This window comes from Quercus lobata, chromosome 7 (genome assembly GCF_001633185.2).
Source record: "Quercus lobata isolate SW786 chromosome 7, ValleyOak3.0 Primary Assembly, whole genome shotgun sequence".
Lineage (NCBI taxonomy): Eukaryota > Viridiplantae > Streptophyta > Magnoliopsida > Fagales > Fagaceae > Quercus > Quercus lobata.
In genome coordinates, this window is record NC_044910.1 from 3463394 (window position 1) to 3475532 (window position 12139).

Here is a 12139-nt window from a genome sequence, read left to right on the forward strand (position 1 = left end):
GTCATCATATTCGGTATCTGTTTGGCATAATTAATTTGACTAATTTATTTTACTATTTAGTTTATTTTTACTATTATTTATAGGTACTATTATTTATAGGTCCTATTACACTTTTTGGTACTATTTATAGGTTTCACTGTATTATTTCAACTAATTTTTACTTCTATCTATAGTACTCTTATCAAAAAGTTTTTAGTTTCATGCTATGTTTGGAAGTTTTGAGAGAGAGGAAAGTAGAGAGGAGTAAAAGAAAGGAGAGTAGTGAAGAGGAGAGTAGAGGGAAATGGTTATCATCCACCTTACTTGGATGTTTTTAAAATTTAGTAAAAGGGAGGGGAATAATTAGTCTTTTCATTTGTAATTTTATTAATATGGTAAGGATAAATTTGATATTTCATTTGGTACAGCATTTTTATGCTTCACTCTCTCTCCAAATCTTTACAATTTGAATAAATTAAAAATGAGAGGTTATAAGTAGTTCAAACCCCTCCAAATCTCTCCCCCTCATTCCTTAAAAAACTTCCGAATAAGGTAATTAAATTACTCTCTCTCCCTCTACTCTACTCCCCCTCCTTCCCCCAACATCCAAACATAGCATAAATACAGTCACTAAGTTTGGGTAATGCTAATTGCTAAGCACATCCAAGACATTTTTAAAAATAAACTATTTGGAAGTAACATGTCTGCCATCAATAACAAATTATGGCCTGTTTGGATGTTTAAAAAAGAAGGAGGAGGAGAGTAGAAAGAAGGAGAGTAATTCAATTATCTTGTTTGAATATTTTTTAAGGAAGGAAAGGGAGGGGTTTGGAAGGATTTCAACTACCTTTAACCCCTCATTTTTAATTCCCCAAAAATTAAAGAGATTTGGAAGGAGAGTAGAGTAGATAAATTATTAACCAAATAAATTCCCCAATTTACCCTTTCTAAATTAACAAAATTACAAACTGATTATATAAATAATCTTTGTTTGTTTTCTGAGAAAATAAATAATTTAATGCTAAACTTTTAGAAATTCAAAACCGGAAAAGCCATGAAAAACAAACACTTTTCTCTTTCAAAAATTGTAACTAAGCCTAGCAAAACTATAAGTTTTATTTTCTTACAAACAAATACACAATACTCAAATTTCAATTCCTTTCCCTTTTCCTCCATTTTTAGAACACCCAAACAGAAATTAAAGCCACAAAATTTTTCTCTGAATCTAATAGCTGTAACCCAAAAAAAGCACAAGATTGAGAACACGACACCACAATTCGAACTCAAAAACCAGTGATTAAATCAACAAAGCAAAGTGAAAACTACAATACTAGCTACCAAGCTGGTCTCTGGATCTGGACCTGGGTTTCGTCGGAATCAACGTCGATGAGAGCGAGGCTATGTGGAGTGAGGCTGGGATTGGTGGGGAGTTGAATCGGTGGTCTTTGGGATGTGTAGGTTTGGGTTTTGGGGTTGAAGGTGGCTGCTGCCATGGGTGTTTAGGGAGTGAGAAACTATAGGAATTGTTTGTTTCTCAGGAAAGTTGAGGAAATTGGAGGAGGTTTTTGATTTTTTATTATAATTTTTTTTGAGGTAATAAAAATTATTTTATAATAGTTAATAGTAGTTTTATACTTTTATTAATGGTATTTGATGAAATGAGAATGTTAATTAAATAATTATTTAATCTAACAAATTAATCATAGACCAATGTTGCAAGTCCATTTTCAAATAAGGATAAATTTGTCTATTTAAATTATTTCCTCTCCTCTTCCTTCTAATTTTTAAAACATCCAAACAAGAGGAATGGGTAATTACTCCCTTCCTCCTTACTAATTTTAAAAACGTCCAAATAAAATGGAGGGTAATCATTCTCCTCTACTCTGCTCTCCTCCCCTCTACTCTCCTCCATCTCTAAACTTCCAAATAGGCCATTAAAGTGAGCTGTTAAAGAATCAAGTATACAAAGTACTAATACACAAGCGCCACATGGATCTTATTCCAGCCCTGATAAGGTTTTTGATCAACTAAAAGCATAAAGAGAAACCTAAAACCTAGGAATTACAAGCTAAAAAATGATATTTAATTCATAGCCAGTTGAAGAAATCCACATAAGAGTCTAGAAAACGATTAAAAGCACCAGAATCTCACCTCCCCCAATCAATTTCAAGCCAAAATATTTATGGGTATTGATAAAAGTCATAAAACCCACTCACTTGCCCCTCCATTATATTCCTTCACAATTGGAGCTTCCCACAAAATCCCTCTTCCAATAGAAATTAAAATGGCCAAAAAAATTCACAACTTTAAAGTAAACTATGGGTGAGTTTGTAATCAGCTTTAAGTTTTAGCTTTTAGCTTTTATATACAGTATTTTAAAACCTCACATTTTTTCGTCTTTTCTTAATTTTTAAAATTTTTTCAAAGTACAAATATACTTTAACACATTTTCAGCAAAAATCTAGATAAACTATTCTCAAACGGACCCATAAAGGTACCAAAGAGAAAGATGATTATATAGGAGAGAACCGGTTTAAAATAGAAAAACAAGAACTTAAAGACCAAAGGATGTTATATATAGTTGACTTTTTTTGCGATGATTTCTTGACTTGCCTTCTTGTTTGTCTTGTTTCCTATTACTTTGTATTTTGTGTGTATTTTTTAAGAATAATTTTTTTTGGAAAATGCTAGAAATGTTAACGATTATTATTAATGCTACTTTATCTATTTTACCAACTCATTTTACAATATATCTAACATTTCATTTCTTATTTTTACATACAATCCAATAAAATAAGATAAAACTACTACAGTGAGTCAAAAATAAGGAGAGACTGAGGAAAGTGAGAAGGAAAAAAGAAAGAAAAAAAAACTTTTACTCGATATTTAATTTTTTTTTTTTTTTTTTAAAATTGTACACTGCACAACACTATAGGCATAGCTAATAATAGTAGCACACTGCCCATGGTATATTAGCACACAAAGCCCTCATGACCCACTGCCTCCACACACTAAAACTACAACTTCCCTAAATCACTAATCCATGCATTGTAGCATGAATAGTCTCTTTAACTTTATCAATTATTATAAATTATTATACCAATTAATAAAATCTTATTGAAGGTCTACTAGGATTAAGTGAATTAGTCATATTATCAATTGAGAAAGAAATATTTGAGGAGATTAAATACAAAAACTTAATTAGTAATTTTGCATCTCAAAAGGTAAGGAAAATATATTTTAAATAAAAAAATAAGAGAATTCAATAAATATTATTTAATTAATATTTAAATATAAAAAAGCCCATTTAAAATTTTCACTTTAGGCCTCCAAAGTTATTGAGCCAGCCTCAGTTTCTATTTTCATTATGACCTTGGATGTTTTTTTTAGCTATTGAGTTATTTCTTTATAGTTTTGGATTTTATTTGACTTATTAATTATTGAGGATAACTACTTCTATTGGAGGTTTTGCACACTTGTAAGATGGAGACTTTATAGTGCGTTGCCGTTGTTGCGTGCCAAGCTCATATTTTTGAGTTCACGAAGAGATAATGTCATTTCTGTGTGTGTATGTATATATATATATATATATATATTGATTTCTCTTACCTACCAAAAAAAAAAAAAATTAGTTGAACTCAATTTAGCATTTATTTATTTTTTGGTATTTTATATTTGAGATTTGGATTTCAATTAAGGCCGGCTGAATCATAGAAGTAAGTGATGCAATCGCCTAGGGCCCCCAAGTAAAAGAAACACCCCAAGTAAAAGAAACACCCCACTTGTGTGTGTGTATATATTTTTTTAATTAAAAAAAGTTTAAGACATTTTATTGATCAATAGAATGCATTAAAAAGGCGCATTGTATCCTAAAATACAAAAGATTAAAAAAGGGAAAAAAATCAAAATTCGGATAATAAAATTAAATCATTCTTGAAATCTACTAAATCAAAATTAAAACAGACAAAATCATTAATAATACAACGTAAGTATCTTGAAATATGCTAAAATAGAGATTATAAATTTCTAAAACAAAAGACAAATAATAAATCTCTCTCTCTCTCTCTCTCTCACCTTTCTTTATCTTGATATTTTTTTATAGGATTCGATTAATGTGTACCCTTGGTACACATATTAAACTTTCTATTTTTGAAAACATTTTTTCGAAAATTAAAAAAACTATCATTACTTTTTCAATTCTCAAGAAATTTTTTTTCAAAAATAAAAATTTAAGGACACATATTAGTAAAATCCTTTTTTATTAGCCTTTTTTCATCCTTTGCAATAGCTTCACAGTGGTGGACAGTATGTTGTGCGTGGGCATAGCAGCTTGAGGCTTGAGCTTCATCTGATTTGAGGTACCCCTCTCTCTCTCTCTAAATAAAGACATGAAAATGAGATGAGAGTACGGTTCGTGATAACTACGGGCTTTTTTTTTTTTTTTTTTTTTTTTTTTTTAATCTGTACACTACACAACACTATAGGCATAGCTGATAGCAGTAGCACACTGCCCATAGCATATTAACACACACAGCCCACATGACCCACTGCCCCACTGCCCCCACACACTAGTCTAAAACTATAACTTCCCTAAGACACCAATCCATCCACCGTAGCATGAATAGTCCCTTTAACTTTATTAATTATTATAAATTATTATACCAATTAATAAAATCTTATTTAAGATCTATAAAATTTAAGTGAATTAGTCATATTATCAATTAAAAAAAAATATTTGAAAAAATTAAATACAAATTTTAATTAGTAACTTTACATCTCAAAGGACAAGAAAAAAATTTTTAAATAAAAAAAAGAAAATTTAATAAATATTTAAATATAAATAAACCGACTTAAAATTTCCACTTTAAACCCCTAAAGTTGTTGAGCTGACCCCGGTTTATATTTTCATTATGACCTTGGATGTTTTTTTTAGCTATGGAGTTATTTGTTTATAGTTTTAGATTTTATTTGACTTATTAATTATTGAGGATAGTTACTTCTTCTATTGGCGCTGCCATTGTTGCGTGCCAAGCTCATATTTTTGGGTTCAGGGCGAGACAATGTCATTTACTCCACCTTGAAGGAAACATTGTGTCTCATCCTGCTTCGTTCCACTTACAATCTATTTGTAATACAGATGAAACCTAGTGTGGGTCCAAGTGAATTCATCAAAGTGCAGAGGAGCTACAGGTTTACATCAAAGCAAGGGGGCCACTGAAGGATTTCAATGAGTTCCTCACAAAACTTTCAGGACTTACCTAGTCTTCACAGTATGCCATGAAGTTTGAGATGTTTAGCACAAAACCTTCTGTAGAATTAATCCAGAAGCAGGAAAATCTATTGGAGGCTGATTTTTCATTTTCCAATTATCCTTTCTACTTGCATAAGATGGACCTGAAACTGGAGCTTTTCCTGTTAATTCTTGTCATGTATTCCATTTCCAATAGCAATAATGTGACTCGGAATTACCATGAAAATTTAGTTGGATCTTTAAAGATTTGGCTATCAGATGCGGACAAAGTATCCTAAAGAATTGAAAATCATTTCAAAAACTTGAGGAATAAAGAAGTTTTATCAGCAGCAATGGTTGTTATCCCAACAATGATGAAGTTGTGGCCTTACCATGCTCATAAATTCAAATATTTCTAATTAAAAGAGACAGAATAAACAAAAAAAAAGACCTGTGTTTTTATATAAAAATTTTAAAAGATAGCTCTTGAACCAACCAATTACAAATTATATTCTTCCACATATTCTAAACAAAGGCCCAGTAGTTTAACTTTTGGCCAGCATATCTGAAATGACCAACTAACCTACTAAAGTATCATAGACTTGAACAATGCAATGCTAAAATGCTGAACTGTGAATGATTCACAATTGTCATGTCAAACAATCTTGAGTGCAACAAAACAAATCCAAACTGGCTTTGAAAAGTCAATATGTTACATATTTGTATAAAAGTCAGGATTCTATGTGTTTGGTGCACATAATTTTTAATAAGAGAGACAAATTGCAAAAAGAATGACTGCAACTACTAAAATATTGCATGATTATTCCTAACTACAGTGAGGCCACATGCTAAGCTTAGTAGAAATTACGCATTTCAATTACACAAATCATATCAATAAAACATATGAAAACCAAATTCCAATAATGAAAACTAGACTGACCTCACAACCAAGACAGAAGGCAATCTTGGGCCTGTCAGTTACTTCATCAGCATTCAGCAATAATCCCAGCCAAATGCATTAAAAAAATAAATCAACATAATATAATTAATTATTTTATAAAAAATAAATTTGTGAGTCCAGTAACTTGTAGTTTTCATAGTACTTATACAAGCAGAAATGCATTGATAGAGTTGTATACAGTCCTGTGGATGAGTCTCTTAATATAGAGAGAAGAAAGTGACAAAAGTACCAAAAGATGCAAATGAAACAATATTACTAAAAAGGACTACATACCTTGGCATAAAATGCATAAAAAATTGAATGGAACGACAAAGGAGAAAACAGTTTCAAGGTTCATTTTAGGTGGAGGCATTTTCTTTAAAGTTGGATCAAAATTTCCTCATTTTCTGGTGGATAGAGATTAAATTCGGAGTTATTGTTTACAAAGTCATGGATCATTGAAGAAGAACCCAAATCAAACTCATCACATATGTTAATCCATATCTCATATCTGGCATCAGATCCATTTGAGGCCTCACTTATTTTTTCTCTAGAAGGAAATCTCCACACAGGTCAACACTAAACTCTAAGGGCCTCAGTGACCCTTTGAGGAAAAATCTCCAGGAAGCAAAATGCCTTCAAAAACTTGGCAGTTGGCCCAACTAGCCAAGTCATGCACCAATTAGATGTGTCATCAAAGACCAGAGGAGGCTGATATTCTCTTGCAACCAAATCATCAGTTCCAAGGTTAGTACATGTATTGGGAAGTGGCAACACACGCAAATCATCATCATCATCATAATCCTCATCATGGCTAGCACTCAGAAGGCGCAAGCTAGGAATACCAGATTTTTGAGGGCCAAATGCATTCTGCATAAACCCCCCACCTTTTTATGACAATATGATTTAGTAGCTCTTAAAAAGGTCTGGATTTATTACCATAGATTTCATATTTAACCTCAACATGATTATGTTCAGATGGATTTGAGTAATTTAAATGCTCCTGCAAATGCTGATGAGACGGAGAATATAACCACAGGTGATTAGGATTTTCTTTAAAATCAATAACCCCAAAGTGAAGTGTTTCACAACCATTGATGGAAGCGTCAACTCTAACAAAGCAAGAATATTCACTCCTTTGTGCCTCCTCTGGTCCAAGAGCAATATAGATAGCAAAAAGATTTGGAAATCTGCGACCAACCCAGAATGATATGGAATTTCCAACACTACGATGGTTGAACCACTTTGGAATCTCAGCTCTTGGTATTGTAATTTCAGATGTGATGTCATTGGAGAACTGTGGATCCTTGCTTCTTAAACCTTCACATGCTCTATTTGTAAAATTTCCAAAATTTCACAATCATCATCCTCAGCTTCAATTCCAGAGCCTTCATCATCAGATAGAAGAACTTGATGTGATAATCTGGTTGAGGACTGTGGACCCATTAATAGGTCGCTTCTTGCAACTTCATATACTCTATTTGGTAAAATCCCCATAGTTTCTAGAATCTGCTTACAAGTAGAAAATTCAATAAGTTTCAGTTTAGCAAAATCTATGATGTATTTTAAGGAAGGTAACAAAATTGTTTCTTTAAAAATTGAGAGAGAGAGAGAGAGACCTGACTCAATGATGATTGTGGATCCAATGACATGCAATTTGTTGCAATTACAGAACATAGTGATTGTGGGAGTCCTAGAATTTCATGAAGTTGCTTGCAATTTGAAATTGAAAGTGTCTTTAATCTAGGAAATCTGCTGAAGCTTTTGGGGATGGTAATAATATTGGTTCCACTGAGAAATAGACTTTCCATAGCGGGGAAGTAATCAGGCTTCATCAAAATATCTAATGCATTTAGATTTGCATGAGGGCTGAGATGTAGAATTTTCATCTTCAGAAACCAGTTTCCATAAAAGCTATCAAAAGGATTGTACGCCATTCTCAATTTGGTAGTAGTAATCTCTAATTCCTGAGGTTTTGGCAACCATATACGTCTAATCTCTCAAGCCCACTGAGATACCTAATTGATGAAGGCAACTCTCTATTACTACTCTCACTAAAATTTAATATCTTTAAATCTTTCTTTCATTTCAAGATGAATATTAAATTGTTCAAGAGATTTAAACATCAAGTTCCTTGGAAGAATTTGAAGTTTTTTGCAACAATCGAGGCCTCATTTTTTAAGCTTTTCATGAAATCCAAAAGACTCATGAATCTCAACTAAATTTTTACAAGAAAAAAGTTCCAATGTCTCTAAGTTTGGAGTGCATATATCAGGTAATTTCGTAATAAATTCACAACATTTGAGATTGACATCTTTCAAATCTTTGAATTGAAACCCTGTAGAAAAAAAGAAAAAAAATCAAAATTTAATTTCGACAAACATTTAGCAAAATCAAAATTCAGAAATATTAATAAATGTCCTATAAAAAAAACAAGAAATATTAATAAATCAAAACTGCTTGAAAAACTTGTCCAATCTAATTTGACTATGTGGCATCTCAAGAGCAACAAGTTGTCGAGGACAATATTTGGATGTCAAGGGAAAAGGATATTTAGGCCACTTAAGAAACCTTAACCTGTTGGAAAGATATTTAAGTGCTTCACAAATATCTACATTTTCAATTATAAGAAATTTGAGATTTTCCATCTTTTTGAAAACTTCAGTGTGTAGTTGCACCTTTACCGGTTAAGGCAGATGAAATAGTATGCCTCAAATATTGTCCGATGCCTAATTGGATAAAGCATTAAGTGAACTATAATGCACAATAGAATTTAGCAAAAGTATAATGATTTTGAAATTTCAAGCAAAAATGATACTAATATACTTTTTTTTGGGCATGACAATAATAGACTTATATTTTATACAGTGTTATAAAGAAATAAAAAAATAAAAATCAAGCAAAAAATACATTACTTCTACCTGCATAAGAATAAAAGGAAAAATTTAAATAAAAATAACTCTCCTTTTTTTTAATAGAGAAGAAAAAGTTCTTATACCTTATTTCCAGTTAGTACTTCATAAGAATCCTTATAACACCAAAAACTGCTACGTTCTCCGAGAATTTGTGGTGATTCTCGCTGAACAACTTTCCTACCCATTTGTTGTATCAAGTCATGCATTGACAATTCACCATATTGATCAATAGTTATAAGACACTTATCAACAAGTTTTGGAATACCATAATCTGGATATAAATCACAAGCATCTAATATTTTTGTAACATAATCCTTGTTCATTCCTTTGAAGATACATGCAATATCGAGAAAAATATGTTATTCACTTTCTTCCAATCCATCATATCCTACTTTAAGTATTTCTTGAATGTCTTCATTGGGAATTTTGTTATACTTATCTAATGCACTTTTCCACTCAATTATAGTTCTTCCACACAAATCAGAACCTATTATTGCTAGAGCTAAGGGTAGGCCTTTGGCATAATGTATAACTTGGCTTGCAAGTTCAGAATAATCTTCCTCGGGTTTGTTTCCATGAAAGGCATATTGACTAAAGAGTTCAAGAGCTTCATCAATATCTAATTCCTCGACCTCGTAAGTTGCATAAACTTTTCCAAGAGTAGTTAGCAAGTGTTTATCTCTTGTTGTTATAATGACTCTACTTCCCAAAGCAAACCAATCACATTTTTCAAGCAAATTTTCTATATGTTTTGATTTATCCACATCATCAAGAATTAAAAGAACCCTTTTATTGCGAAGCCTTTTCATTATCAAATTTATTCCTTGGGGTACACTATCTACCTTCAAATGCCTATCCCGCAAGATCGTAGAAAGAAGTTTCTCTTGTAGTTGGATTATACCATTCTTTGTTCTTGATGTTTCTCTGACATCCTCTAGAAAGCAACTTCCTTCAAAATGATCAACAATTCTATTATAAACAGCTTTTGCAATTGTAGTCTTACCTATTCCCCCAAGTCCATGAATCCCTACCATTCGAACATCATTTGACTCAACATCTAATAGCAATTCTATGGCCTTTGCACGAGAATTTACTCCAATTGGGTATTTAGCAACAAATAATCGCGTGCGATTTAATTCGACTGTCCATATCCTTTCAATAATTTCCTGGATAAATTTAGATTCAGGGCAGCTGCCAATCACAAAGCATAAGAGACTTTAAATAAGTTGGATTAGTTGGAAACATGATAAATCTGGAAATACACTAAATTCAAGATGTCTAGTTTTGTGCATTACAAATTACACTTATCACATTATTAATTGAAGTAAACGACATATAATTCAAGAATTAGAGAAGTATCATTAATTTTTGTACATTCTTTTCTTTCTTTGTCAGGTAATCAGTTTAGGCTTTTAGCAAGTAATTGAGTGAAAAACTTTGTTTAGGTGAGGAAAGAAACTTTAGTGGAAACCCACTTCCGTTACTTGAGCAAAATGATCAAGAAATTATGGAAAACCTCTCTAAACAATTACGTTGGAGAAACTCTTTAATTGTTAAGACAAAATATTCTATTTCAAACACTAACCTTTGTAGCCTAACCACCTACAGAAGATACTATGAAAGTTGAAAATTCATAATTTGACAAGTTCATTAAAATTATAAAACACACGAGATACATACCTATTCTCATAATGCCATCCAGACAAACTACCGACTTCTTTTAGAGCCTCCTTCCACCTCTGCACCCTGCAAATCTTATCCTTGAATTTTTCTTCATGTTTAGCCAGTGCTGCTCCAAATTTCCTCTCTTGTTTACGTATTTCTGATGGATCCACTTTGTAAAACACTGGTAAAACCAATTGGCCGTTTGTCCTACACTCAAGAATCTTAACGAGTTCATCCAAGCACCAAGTAGAAGATGCATAGTCTTCAGACAATACCACAATCGAAATCATTGACAATTCAATGGTTCTGAGAAGCTCAGTTGAAATTTCTTCTCCTCTCTGAACGTTATCATCAATGAAGGTGTTAAAGCCATTGCCACACAATGCTTTATATAAATGGCTTATAAAACCATAGCGGGTATCTTCAGCTCTAAAGTTCAAGAAGACATCATAGTTCCACTGGGAAGTGGAAGAAGAAGAGGAGGCTCTTTCGAAGGTCAGCAAAGCCATTATGATCAAAAGAGCTGACTGAGTAGATCTGAATGAAATAAAAGAGAGAGAGGTTACGGTACTGTGAGTCAGAGGAATTGCAAGAGATGATAGGAAAGACAATGAACGCTTGAAAGTGAAACAGAAGAAGTTTATTTATTTATTTATTATTATTATTATTATCTTTTTTTTATGAGCAAACAGAAGAAGCTTTAAAGTGGGTGGCTCTTAAAAATCTACATCCACTCATTTGAATAATGCAATCCTTCAATCAAACGCTCCCACGCGTTCAGTTTTCCAAGAAGGTGAGTTGGAATGCACTATCTTTTCTTGCATTTCCGAAATGCACAGGGTAGGAGTCCAAAGTCTGTGTTCCATCAGTGTTCACTTTTTCTTTTTAAGGGTATTTTTAAAATCTATTTATTTGGTTGAAATTAAATTTTTTTTATTAAAAATATGATAAATAAAGGTAAAATTTAATTAAAATAGTATAACGAAACTTATATACAGTACCAAAAAGTATAGTAAAGTCTATAAATAATAACAAAAATAAGATAAATAGTAAAATAAGTTGACTTTTTAAACTAAAACCAAACACAATCTAATTAAAGTAAGAATTATTGAGTTGGATTATAAAATGATATTAGTAATAAATGAAAACAAAAAAAGAAACTACCCAATTTTTTTTTTTTTTTTTTGTGATTTCGTGACATGATGTGTGTTTATTTTTAAATTAAAAAGCTAATTTATTTTACTATTTAACTTATTTTTACTATTATTAATGGATCTTGTACTTTTTGGTACTATTCGTGGATCCTATTGTACTATTTCAACTAATTTTTACCTTTAACTATATTATTTTCAACAAAAAAATTTCAGTTTTAATAAAATAAGTAAATCTCAAACAGACCCAAAGTATGAT

General features: G+C 31.6%; 1 protein-coding gene across 1 annotated transcript; it reads right to left on the reverse strand.

Moving 5' to 3' along the window:
- Positions 1–6706: 6706 nt before the first annotated feature.
- LOC115953973 (TMV resistance protein N-like) lies at positions 6707–11359 on the reverse strand. The gene is made up of 4 exons (XM_031071812.1): positions 10745–11359; positions 9148–10255; positions 7769–8487; positions 6707–7658 (listed from the first exon to the last, which is right to left on the reverse strand). The coding sequence occupies exons 1-2, from the start codon at positions 11236–11238 to the stop codon at positions 9424–9426; spliced, it is 1326 nt and encodes a 441-aa protein (XP_030927672.1). The 5' UTR covers positions 11239–11359; the 3' UTR covers positions 6707–7658; positions 7769–8487; positions 9148–9423.
- Positions 11360–12139: the final 780 nt, after the last annotated feature.